The 13,592-nt window shown below is 42.8% G+C and overlaps 1 protein-coding gene across 10 annotated transcripts in view; it reads right to left on the bottom strand.

Annotated features, from left to right (window-relative positions):
- The window catches only part of camta1a (calmodulin binding transcription activator 1a), a 276,033-nt gene that overhangs the window by 24,565 nt on the left and 237,876 nt on the right, over window positions 1-13,592 (bottom strand). For 8 of the 10 annotated variants that reach the window (XM_044211305.1, XM_044211307.1, XM_044211299.1 and 5 more), the window contains 5 exons: window positions 12,005-12,158; window positions 7,241-7,381; window positions 4,277-6,597; window positions 2,227-2,353; window positions 1,377-1,511 (listed from right to left, as the gene is read on the bottom strand). In XM_044211305.1, coding sequence (XP_044067240.1) covers window positions 1,377-1,511; window positions 2,227-2,353; window positions 4,277-6,597; window positions 7,241-7,381; window positions 12,005-12,158 — 2,878 coding nt within the window. The remainder of the gene's footprint in view (window positions 1-1,376; window positions 1,512-2,226; window positions 2,354-4,276; window positions 6,598-7,240; window positions 7,382-12,004; window positions 12,159-13,592) is intronic. The other 2 variants (XM_044211308.1, XM_044211303.1) reach the window with 1 other exon arrangement.

Here is a 13,592-nt window from a genome sequence, read left to right as displayed (position 1 = left end):
TGCCCTACTTTATCCTGTCAGTGCTCAAGCACTGCAGCAATGCTTCCCACACACACACACACACACACACACACACACACACACATATATATATATATATACAAACACACAATGACTCACATGTTCATTACATTCTGGTGAACATGTCTACAGTAGGTCTTCTGACTCACAGACTTAATTTGAATTTAAACAGAATGGAAATTTGCCAACCCTGCAGCATCCATTGTTATATGTAGAAGACCTCTACAATGCTGATCTACAAAAGCTTTTTAACATAATTTGCAAATACTCATCACAATCAATGTCCAAATTTGTCAGTACATTTGCACTGCTGTATACACAATAGCTTTTATATTGACTGATTTTAACATAGACAAGATAAAAAATTGAAGCATTCTCTCACTGGACTGACCTTAAAATAAAGCTTTACATATGACATGTGGTATTTCATTTGCACATCTCAGAATAACAGACTGCAAAGTGAAAGTGAAAATGTCTCACATCATAACACAACAAAGTTAGCTCTCAAATCAGTTTCTCTTGGGTAATACCAAGTGGGGCTGGGCGGTATGGTTGAAATCAATGTCACAATATTAATACGAATATTTTTTTGATATGGAATATAGCAGTATTATGAAAAGTCACATTTGTCACATTAATCAAACTGATATTCATTTATTGCAATGAACTGCGTTCCACTGCATTACATGCACAACTATTCACACCTGTGTAACACACAATTCATTCAGTTTAGTTTTTAAGTACAATTTGCGCCAATTCATTAATTTGGACAATATCATTTTGTAAAACAATAGCATGGTATGATCCTATCATAACAATACAATTCCAATAAAAGTTGAAAAATGAAAATATTGAATTATTATGAGCCTTATCACCAACGAAAGGTACTTTCCAACAACTCTGATAACAAGGTTCTGAAGATTCGTACTTACACTCCCTTACACAGTCTCTACACATACTGTGTAGGAGCTGCCAATTCAAAGATTTTTCCGTGATATTTATCATGTTTGAACCAGCAAGTATTATGGCTATGCAACCCAAGCTGAATATTTGTGCAGCAGAAACATTTAACAACAGCAATGAACATACAATGTGCGAGTTAAATTACCTATGTAATTGCACAAAATATATAACATGTTTTTACTATGTATGTGGATAAAAAAATGTAAGGTCAGAACAAAATTAACTTAAAATTAGTTTAAAGAAAAGCTAGAGAGGATTTGTAATGCATGATGGTCCAGCAGATCATTAATCAAAATTGACAACATTAATTATGGCCGCAGGATTTTGGAGGGCCAGATTGAAGAATTAGGAGCTACATAAAGAAGTAATGAGTAAAGAAAATAGAGACGTACCATCCAGCGAGAGCCAGTCGTGCTGAGATGATGGCAGTGAAGGAAGAGCGCGAGCCTTGTACTCAAACACCACTGAGTTGGAGATGATCTGGTTACTGACAGCCACCTGTAGCGTCACCAGACCTGTGTCATGAGCTGGAGAGGGAGAGGATAAAGAAAATTCAGTATATATAAAGTATACGCAATGTCATTATTATGTGCTCAGATTTGTTTATTGGTAGTGACTGGCTCAATTTTCCAAAACTACTGTCAGTGTAAATCAAAAATATAACTTATATTACATGACTACATTAGATTTTAAATACTAACATTATTACAGTGACTCATGTAGTGCCACATCAGTTTTAACCTGCTACATCTTTCATTTATTTGAGGAAATACATTTTTGACTGTTTGATAGACATACAGTAGTTTTTGATACAGGACATTAACAGTATGCAACAGCTAAACATTGGTTTAGATTAGCATTGTTTTCACTCATTTATACAAAATTGACTTGGATTTTCATTATTTTAATATCTAAATTATTAATTTGAACAAGCAATTGCTTCCCTAAAAAAAATTCTGTGTAAAAATCCAGAGATAATTCACTAAAAATCTTGCTGACGAGGTCACCTGCATATATCAACCTGCAGGCTATTACTTCAAACAAAAAAAAGAAAGCTAATGATGTATTTGATAGAAAAAGTATCTTTTTATTGATAAACACAAAACTAAGCACCACAACCCTCCACTTAAGTTGAATATGCTAGCAGCTCCTCTGATGGTTTATGAATAATGTGATAGTGAAACCTCCTCCTAAACGTCCATTCTATTATTTGATGTGTGTGTGAGCACTCTCCTGTCTTACCTGGGCAGTAGCAGCGCAGCACCCCTGGTTGAATGAGAGAGGCTGGGACTGAGATCTGGTCAAACAAGCAACTGTAGTTTGAGCTGGCCTCTTGCCAGGGCCCAGTGATCAGCACCTTCACTCCACCCTGAAAAACAGGACAAATGGATAAAACAAACTCATAACACACCTGCCATGTCAGATTTAAGTATCCCTGATTACATTTTTTGTTGTACCCTGCCACCTAGAGTGCAAAGATAAGAATGACACCAAGGAAAAGGTAACAACTCCCTTTTACTGATCTCTGCTGCCATCATGTGGATAACCAACTTCATTTCCCTACACCCATTTTTCTACAACACAACCAACACTGACATTAAAATATTGTGCTACCCTCCAGAGGTTGGAGGAGGGTATTACTGCTGACAGCATAATTGTAATACCGACAAGAGTGCATTACATAATCGGAGAGTGGTGAAAAGGGGGAATTTGATGCACAATATATTAAGAGGTCTACATATTTATGGTAAAATATTTCAGTAAAATTGTTTTAGAACTCAAATTTACAACCATTCTTGCCTGCTTGTGTAATGTATTTCACCTGTTTTATGTTACATTTATATTTCAAATATTTAGCTGATGCTAGACAACCCAGATTTATCCAAAGCCACAACAGCATGCCATTTTGCTTAAACACTTCCTCTACTACCTCCCTGTGACTGGTGGTATATTTTTCAAATTCAAAACCCTGGCTACTGAAAGATTTGCAGACCAGCACCCTGCTGAGTCCTCAGCACTAATGCTATGCTCATCTGGTAATAATATACATATTATAAAATCACACCACTCTGTCTTGGCTGTACTGGCTCCACAACAATGGGAAGAGCCTCTCACCACAGTCATGACTGTAAAAGCTTTTCCAATCTTAAACTGAAAATTATCTTTAGTTAATATATCACATGTCCATGCATCTTCAATTTTCTTTACTTTTGATATAATCAATAACTACCACTTTAATTTTTGATTATTATTCTCTGATATTGACTCCTGTCACTCCTAGATTCCAATGATGTCCAAGTCAGTCTTTCCAAATTCTGGATTGCTCTATTAATTTCAAGACATTATTGCTGCAGCAATAAAACATTTCTTGTTATTTCAATGGCCAGTTTAAAATTTTTTTTGCCTCTGGGAAAAATATTGTAAGAATGATTAATCCATGTATGCAGAAAGGTCAGTTTTTCTCAGGCCCATAGTTTTTATGCCTCTTTTATGCTTGTATCAGTGAAGCATGGAAATAGTTGTTTGACCTTTGTTTACATATTCTAGCTAAAACTATAGTTTGCCATCTGTCACTTTTCTCTGTGTCTATACATTAATATACAAATTAACATTTTATTGTTTATTGAGGAGTTCAACTTCCTGATCAAAGAAATGAAACATTTCTTAAATTGCTAAACTGTTTATGCATGGATCACCCTTAAATAAGGCTCATCATTTTCCGTTTACTCAGATTTTTGCTGGAAAAAAAATATAGAACAAGCAGATGATTTCCATCAGTATTTAATGTTCCCACACATCCAAAAGGTTTTATATTTCCAAGAAGACACAGACCATACTTAAGGGAATTAAAAAAAAAAACAAAAAACACCTCAAACAAACTTATGTCTGGCTGTCACAGATCTAGCTGTACATTATCTAAACCATCTTTGATGGAAGTGAAAATGGTGAAGTTACTTGAACTGTCCATTAAACACAAAAAAATCTTGACAATCTAATTAATATATACAAGGACAGTTTAGTCAGTAATTTGTCAGTGATTTATTTTATTCATTTCGTCATTCACTTTTGTTTTTATTTAAAAACAAGTACTTTAGATAAGTGGGCTAAACTTAACCTATTTAAAACCTGTTGGACTGCTCTTTGAAATACAGAATTGACTTAAAAAAATCTGTCACATTCAGTCCTCGTGACCCAACACCTCAGCAATTAGGCTGGTACATAAAATGTTATAACCAAAAAGAATGAAACCCCCACCCCCAAACACTTAAAAATAAAAAGCCCTGTCACTCACCTCAGGGTAGGACCACTCAGGGGAGTAGTCAGTGACCATGAAGAGCCGGCCTGTGGCCTGAAGCATCCCCAGAGCCCCCTGGGCTACAGCTGCAGAAACCACCTCTGCTACGTTCATGTATGACAATGAGCCTGCCTCTCCTGTGTTTCCCCCTGCTCCAGCCCCTCCATTCAGAGACTGGGGGCTGCAGCAGGGTTGAAGGCAGAGCTCTGAGGGGTTGTAGCCTGAGCCCCTGGCCCCGCCATCTTCCTGGCCTTGCTGGGGGACCCCACCAGCTGTGTTCTGACTATCAGAGTTGTGGGATGTGACTAGCTGGTGAGCATATAGGGCCCCTCCAGCTGACATGGTGGTTCCACTGCCATCCACTGAGATGAAGTCATTAATGAGGTCAGAGAACTGGTTACCAAAAGAGATGTCAAAGTGATCTAGACTGATCTCCATGCCTGTCCCTCCTGCTCCTCCATTACTGGTTGCTCCACCTAGGCCTTGGTGGGTTCCGACAGCATTATAGAGTCCCTGGACCATGCTTGTGCCTTGGAGGAGAGGCTGCAGCTGCTGTTGCTGCTGGGAGCGGTTGCTGCCATCACCATTGTTGTTTCCATTATGAATTGCTACCCCATCTCCTGCACCTCCAGTCCCTCCTCCACCACCATCTGTGGCCTGTTGCAGGTAGTGCTCTGTGCCCCCTCCCTCTCCATTTCCTGCCCCACAGGCCTGAATGTGGTCTCCTGGCTTGAGTAGATTCTCAGCGCCATTCTCAGTGGCTCCAGCCTGAGCTGAACTCACACTGCCCGGTTGCTCTAGACCCACCACCTCCTCATGCTCAGTGCCCAGCCCAGGAAAGGTCCCCTGGTACTGTAGCAGCTGGAGAGAACCTGCCTGGCCAGGCCCCTCTGTGGGTGAGCCTCCATTACAGTTGGCCCTGTGCTGGGTCTGGTGGGCCTGGTGGTGGTGGTGGTGGAGATGGCCGTTGCTGCCAGGGGAGTCCGTCTTCACCACCTGTAGGCCCATATAACCTCCAGAGTCATGGGAGTTGTGCTCCATCAAATGTGTTTTCTGGCCCATGCTGGGCCTCCCCTGCTGAGCATGGCCTGTCTGAGAGGCATCCTGGAGGAAGAAGCTGGGTGAACGATTCTGATGTTGCATGTGAGGACTGGACATGGCCTGACCATAGCTCACTGTGGTAGCGCTGGAAGTAAAATCCTGCTTGGCATCAATGGCACTGAAATCCATCTGCTCCAGGGTGGTGCTGGGACTCAGACCCCCACCAGAAGGAAGCAGGGAGCCTGCTGGGGTCAGAGTAAGGCTGCCCTGGCCGGAACCAGCACCAGATGACACAGACACCCCGCTGCCACAGTTTACTACTGCCCCCACCTGGTAACCACTCTCCTTGGCCAGCTGCTGCTCAAAGGATGTATCTTCTGTCTTGATATTCTTTACCAAAGCTGAGCTGAAGGTATAGCCATTGTCTGACATGGTGGGGGAGCGCTGTAGACTGCCGTTGGTGCTATTGCTGCCACCAGAGGAACATGAGGTTGAGGAAGAGTTGCCCTCTGTCTTCATTGCACTGCCTCCATAGGTCTGGCCCTGTTTGGGGTTGTTCAGGAAGCAGTCAGGGTCAAAGTTCATATTGGTCTCTGGCATCTTGATGGTTCCAGAGTCCAGACTGCTGGAGAGCACCAGTTCCTCAGACACCCCAGCTGTAGACAGCATGGACAGACTGTCTCCTGCTGCGGTAGTCCCAGGTTCCCCAACTCCCCCACTGGGGAAGGCAAATTTGTGACGATCAGAGGTCACAGACAGTACCAAGCCCTGTGAGGTGGCATCTGCACCCATCAGATGACTGTTGGGACCCCCAGTAGGAGACATGCTGTAGACAGGGTCTCCAGTGACCTCAGACATAAAGACACTCTGGGACAGGCCAGACATGACAGAGGCCACGTGGCTCATCCCTGTCACCACGGGGCTGTCAGCCATGTCTGGATCACTGTTGAGGCCGCTGCTGATGGAGACAGGGGAGTTCTGCGTGGTGTCAGGGACCTCAACCTGGTTGGTGGATGACACCTCCGTGCTGTTCTGGTGCAGCAGGACAGGCTTGTGGACTTTGCCATTACGTTTCTCCCTGGCACTGCCCCCTCCACCTCCTCCCCCAGAGCTTTTGCCTCCACCATGGGCATTGTGCTCTGTCTTCCCCTCCGACACATCGTTGTTTTGTACCTCAGAGTGAGCACTGCTGTAACCCCCTGAGCGGGGGTCCACCTTAGGGGAGATGATGCGGTGTTTGGCGCTGTTGCATTTGTGGTGCACACTGCTCCCTGCACCTATATGAGGACAAACAAAGCAAAAGTGGTTGGGGATTTGGATGGGTGAGGGAGGTACAGAAAGGGGATAAAGTAAAGACAAATACATACTATTGATTTCCATGTACTTAAGAACAGGGACAAAGATGGATGATCTGTTTGTTTTTGTATTTATTTAGTTTGTAAAAGATGGTTTTCTCCTTGGGATGACAAAACTAGCCTTTCTTTTTAGTATACAGTGAGTGAAGCGTATGGGAAGTTTTGCATGGCTTGTTTACCTTATGTCATTAGAAATAAAAATGCATCTGGGGTTATCCAGAGTAATTTGTTTTAGAAATTAGTAAACCACTGCTCTGCATTCTTTTTTCTGAGTGACAGCCTATAGTGAAATTACACAGCTGAAAATATTTAATTGATTAGGATAACATTTGAGAACAGCTGGGCTATTTCAGATATGGCCCTGCCACAGATATCAGTAAACAAAAATAATAAGCCAATAACCCTGAAACTCAATTTCACTATAAATCACCTACCAATGAAAGACCTCAACCACCTTCTCGGATCTACCATATAACAAACAGTATCTTTATGGCCTTTTTGTTTCTCTTGCTGAATTTCCAGTTCTCTCTTGAGAACAAACTCCACCCCACCCACTAGCCCTTACCCAGGGTGCCCGTGCAGAGGCAGTTGTGAGTCCGGGGAGGTGGCTTAGTTTGGTGGCTGTCCAGAATCTGTTGCACTAGCTGCTCCACTGAGAAGCCAGAGCTGCTGTTCCCATTGCTGCAAGTCCACTTGATGCCATGAACTGCCGGGAGAGAGGAGGAGACAGAGATGTCAGCCAGCCCAACAGACCACCAGCCACGCCAACCCCCCGCCCCACCCTCTGCCCTCTCTGTCTATCTGCCAGTATACCTCATGCTGCTCACTGGACACCTCTCTAAAATGTCAAAGTTACCATTGCACAATAGAGAAACTAATATTTCTGTTATTTTCCTCACGTGAATCAAACAACCCACTGACTGGCCTAGGGTAAAATGGTATAATAGTATCATTAATAGAATTTTAGTGTCGCTACCTTTAGTTTTGATTATGCTTAAGTACCAGGCTCTCTATCATGTCTTCCAGTTCATATAGAAAAATCTCTAAACTCGAATATCTTTACTCCTTTTCCCTATGTGTCCTGTTTCCTTAGTCCACAATTGAACAGTTACTTTTCTCTAGTCTCCCTTCACTGTAATGTCAAGCCTTCTGTACTGCACTGCTCATCCTCTATTGTGCCTCATTCCCTCCCATGTGTCAATGTCTGTTGCTACTCTGTGGCCTCCCCTCTGTGAGTGCTGATGAAGGTGACAGCAAGCCCAGTACTTCCACCCTTCACCCTTACCCTGACCTATGACTCTGTTCCGACAGGGAACGCCTCTAGGGAGGAACATCACCTAGCTGCTGCTGCTGCTGCTGCTGCTGCTAGATCTGCTGCTGCACCAAGGGAAAAAGAGAGGCTTTCTCCTATAGAGCTCCACTCCCTGCCTCAGTCACACCTCGCCAGCAACTCCTAATACTTTTCATCGCTCCACTTGCCAACCAGCCACCACTTTTGATGAGACAGATAGTGGTTTTAGTGGCTGTAAAGTGGTAGGAGACACCACTGAGTGCTGCAGTGCTTAGGCTCTCAACCGGGAAAAAAGGTAATATTTCAGAAGTGAAGCATATTTAGACTGTCAAACAAAATCAAGCCTGCTTTAATTCAAGTTCCCTACACTTCAGTACCTCCTTTGGTTAGATATGCAAGAGAGAGATATATACATTGTGAGGTCTATTTAGAGCATGTATGAAAAACAGAAGAATTTGCTTAGTGCATGTCTGTTTGCATATGAGATAAAAGGAAATGGAAACAGCGCAAGAGGGTGAGGATAATGCAGATAAAAGACAGAGCTAGTTAAAGCGAAGTGAAAAAAGCTGGGAAACATGATTGGATGACTGTGATAAGGATCTAACTTGAAAGCTTTATGATCCTTTGGCAGATTACAGGCAGGTCACCAGCAGATGTCAGTATAACTGCTGTGATCAAGCTAAGCTCATACGCTCTACAGACAACTCACTGTGGCAGGTTACAGAAACATAAACAGGATTCATTTTGATCTATTATAAAGTCAGAGTTATTCAGCCATTAATCCTGAGTGACTGAGCTGAAAAAAAGATTGGACACCAAAGGTGACAGGAACGTTTCATCTAATATCATTATAATTACTGCAAAAATACTGCACAAATAATTGTGTCTGTCTGGAGATCCCATTAGACAGTGTGGCTTGGGTCACCATTCACCTCCTGACAGTGTGTAATGCAAACAGTACAAATTAGATGATGCTAGTATTACTGACAGAGAGATGATAGGGCCATAGGCATACTAAAAATGCTGTCATGAATCCCTTACTGTGACAAAGCTAGCAGGGGGGCTTCAGGACAGAAGAGCATTTGTTCAGCCTATCTGACTCAGAGAGGGTGACAGAGCAAGAGTGAGAGCCTAATACAACAGCTAACATCCACCATGTAGTCCCATCCCTATTTGTCCAAACAATCTTGTCTCCCCTCCGCCCTGATCCCTCATGCCAGAATTGCCACAGCCCTCTTCATCTAGACGGGCGTCACCCCCAGAGGCTCTGGGTTGTTGACATACAGTTACCACCATGTCTGCCTGTCTGCTCTTCTCACTGAGGGTTATGTTCCAAAGCAGACATGACAGGAGCAGTGCCACTAGGTTTAATCACATTGGCAGCAACAGCAGAGGCACCAAACAGCAACCCAGTCACATCATCATCCTGATGACTGCATCCTGTCATGAGCAGCATCACACAGCCCTAATGACAAACAGTTGATCTGTAGGATACATGTATATCCCATTTGGTTGCCTCTGCACTATTAGGCACTATATGGGACAGTGGAGTACAATAGTTTAAATGATGGCCAGCCCTGTCTGTCTTGCCTTGGTCTGTTCTTCTCTGCCCCTGTTTGTCTAGCCTGGAGACAGGCCTTCTGTCTGTCTGAGTGTTTGTTAAAGCTGCTCATGCGCTATCTGTCAGCAGGCTAGGGGCATAGCTGGAAAGAGTGCTGCGTGTTTATAGCATTAGACCAAAAGAGTGAATCAAGCTGGCTGCCTTGTCTATGGAACTCTAGCGTGACTGAGTAGTGATGCCACTCTCTTACCCCCCTCTTCATCCCCTTGCTTCTTCTCTTTCTCATCAAACACTGCAGGGTTATAAGGAGGAAGAGGTCAGACAAGGCCATGTTTCACAGGGCTTATATTTGAACTGCTGTGTGTGAGCATCCATGCATGTGAAAGTTTTTGTGACTGAAAGCACAAGTGTGTGTGTGTGTGTGTGTGTGTGTGTGTGTGTGTGTGTGTTTTTGTCGTGGATAGACAGAATAAGCTCAACTGATCCATGAAATCCACAATTTTTCTTTGTTGTTTTTTTGTATCATTAGATGTGTCAAATGGTTTGCGCGCTGAAATATCGTGAAGAGAATAAGAAAAGGGAAGAGCAAGACGGAAGAGGGCAATTATATTGCAAAAGTTGACAATGTTCTGGAAAAATAACTATTTGACTTTAAACTAAGGGTTCGTGTGCTGACAAAAATCAGCTCATGAAATAGGAACCATCATCATTATATAAGAACTATTTCCTAACATACAGCCACACATACCGTATATGACCTAGTGTCAAACATACTGTACTGTATACTCCTGCAGTCTTGCATTCTGCACTCAATACTCAAACTACAAAGTTTGATGCTTTTGCACATTCCTGATAAAGGGAAAATGGAAATCTGCCATGCTAGTTTATCTATACAACCTCTGAGTCATCAAGGAAGTTCTGCTATATGCAGAAAATTATCCATAGCACTACATGCATATTATAACATTCCTGTGCAATGCAAAATAACATATCTACTAATAGATGCAAGTTGCATTTTCTAAGATATAGGTCAGTCTGGGAAAAATGCACTGTATGTTAAATGCTAATGTATAATTTAAGATTAAATAATGCATGGATAATACAGCATGACTTCATCGCTAGTCTTTGCTCCCTACATTGAGATGGGGATTGCTATCTCACATGATCACTAGATGGCAATGTTGCTCCATCACTGAGCTTGTGTTGAGATGCTGGCTGGTTCAGGAGAAAGAGAGAGGGATAGAGAGGAGAAGAAAGATAGAAAGCAAAGACAGAAAACAGGAGAGGGTTTTTTTGCTCTTTATGAAGCCCCCTCATGTAGCCTGGCAGCTAGAAGGCATCTCACACTCACCCTTTTTGTCCCAACAACTCCCAAAGTTAATGACTTTACGCATTATTGAAAATGGTGCTTGGTTTTTACATTAAGTCACAGACGTAATGAATACAGTAGGCCGTTGTTGTTCAGTGGCTGTCCTGAGGTAAGGCTTTATGTTAAAATATGTCCTAAAACTGATAGCAAGCAGAGCAGTGAGGAGGATAACAATATAGCAAAGACCTCAGTGATGATGGTCTGGACTGTCTTGTCAGTATGCAGCCAGCATGTGCGTGTGCTTGTAAAGCTGCTGACACGTTCCTCTTTACCTGGCCACATCACCAATAACTGGCCATCGGAATATCAGTCACAGCCCTGCCGGTCCCTGCCAGACACACCCGAATCACAGTCTGGTTGTTAAAGGTTTCTTAACAGCTCTCTGAAAGATTTTCAATGCCCCACAAGGTCCCCATTTAGCTATTATCATCATCAGGCAAACCCTGACTTTTTCCAAAACATTGCCTCAATCTTTGGGCAGGTCTAGAGCCTCATAAAAACACATAGTGCATCTCACAGAGCATTAGTAAAGCTGATTACAACAGGGATCAATTCATTGAAGGGGGAGAGAGACAGAGAGGGTGGATGGGGGATTTCTGGTGAGTCAGACATTCTTGCTCCCACACACTAACATGAATCAATAACCAGCTTGCTGCCCTCTTCTGCCTTGACTTCCTTCTTGGGCCAGAGAGGAGGCGCACTCACAGCCTGGCCAGAGTGGTGCCAGAGGTCTAGAGGAGCTGAACTTTGACCCATAACTAGCAGACGGCTCCAGGAAGAGCACAAACTCATATAATGGCGTAGGCACACTCGCCGAAGATGCTCTCTGACTGAGGTGCTGAGGGCACTTAGTGTAGCAGCTATCAGCAAATAGGACTAGACATCACATCCTCGGACAAAAACAACAGCCACTATGTTTCGTCCACGCAAGTAAACATGTAAAGACTATTAAGGCCTTTTTAGAGGAGCAACTGTTTATATTAAAGCCTATGAATAAAAGTTGAGATTGGGGTGACAAGAATTGATGAATGCATAGTTGTAAATGAGATTATTCAATAAAAAAAAGAAAAGTAACCTTTATTTATTCAGGGAAGTTTCAAATACTCACACATGGGCTTGAGCTGGCCGATCAGCTCTTCCTTGGTCCACTTGGCCCACTCCTTCTTGTCTGTATTGATGGAGCACAGGATCGGACCACATGGTTTCCCACAATCTTCAATGGCTGGAACATTCAAATAGTGGACGAGCACAATATCAGGGTTCTGTGGGGAACACAGAGAGAGAGGGAGGGGGAGGTTAGATGAGATGACATTATGGATAGTCTGTCTAAGAGTATGGTTTCTTGAGGATACAACAGCAAAGAGTGGTAGTGACACTACATACTATGGCTCAGCTGTGAGGACTTTTATGGGGAACATGCCAGCTGGTTGGTGAGAAGTAAAATGTTGCTGAACAAGAAACACTGGATGGTAACACTCACACACAACAGAGCCCAAGAACAGAAGAGTAAATGCACAACCCAAAATGCAACGAGGGAGCAGAACAAATCTGAGATCAGAAATCGGCAATAAGCTCACTCATTATGTGGCTATCTGTAATGTGTGTGTGCTCATCTCATAATGTGTGTATTTGTATGTGCATATGTGTGATAATTACAATGTGAGCTCATGTAACACACTTATGGCATTTTGTCAAGTCCTCCCACATGGTCATTTGATGCCCTCAATTAATTCAATTAACTGTATTTACCAAGTCAAAACTCAGCAATTTGCCATCTGAAAATTGTTACTAGGTTACTTCTGCAAATTCCCTAAATTGACAGTTTATGAATAATAGGTAGCGTTTAAAGGAATGTTGTGCTGGTGTGAGTAACATCAATTCGCTTATGTAATCATGAAATGCTTTGATTACTGAGCATGGCAAAGACTCACAAGGAATGTTCCCGTTTCAGTCCTGATCGCTTCCAATTTATTATAAACATCCAACTGCCACTAAGCCCACACAAACTTAACACACAAATACAGTACAATATCCCAACACTGACACATAGGATACAAATAAAATCTGCACTGATTATAACTGACCTGTAGATAGCCAAATATAAGCAGGTATACAGTATATTAAAGAATCATTGAAAGATCAGATGTACGAATAGTAAAGTAGTAAAAGGACGCACAAAAACACACTTACATGCGTGCATGCACTTGCAGCTAAACAAGACCCAAGAATCGACAAACCAACAAAGACCCTGATAGAGAAAAATGCTGTGACAACGTGTGTGTGACTGCAGTTTGAAGCCTCATCAGTACTAAGTGGCAAATAAATCAAGCACTGCTACTGTAGGTCTGTGCTCCCTCTCAGTGTGTACCATTAATCTGCGACTACATCCCTCCCTCGCCCTCTCGCCTTCTCCCCTTTCATCAGACAGGGGTGTGGCTGGGGGCACACAGATCCAAAGAAACAATTGTTTCATTGAAAAAAACATCCCAAACATACCAACAACTACCACCATCTCAATGTGTCTGGGCAGTCACAGCTCCAGTAGTGGAACAGCAACAAGTCGTATGTAAAGCCTTCTCAAGAGGACAGATGAACGCCCTCTGCCACTTCCACCAGGAGCTGGAGCTACACATTGGAGTATCTTATCTCACTGCTTTCCTTGTCCCCTGTCATTGGTATGGACACTAGGCGACGAC

The sequence above is a fragment of the Siniperca chuatsi genome, linkage group LG10 (assembly GCF_020085105.1).
Source record: "Siniperca chuatsi isolate FFG_IHB_CAS linkage group LG10, ASM2008510v1, whole genome shotgun sequence".
Classification (NCBI taxonomy): domain Eukaryota; kingdom Metazoa; phylum Chordata; class Actinopteri; order Centrarchiformes; family Sinipercidae; genus Siniperca; species Siniperca chuatsi.
The sequence above is the reverse complement of the archived record's forward strand: the minus strand, read 5'-3'. Positions and strand labels throughout refer to the sequence as shown.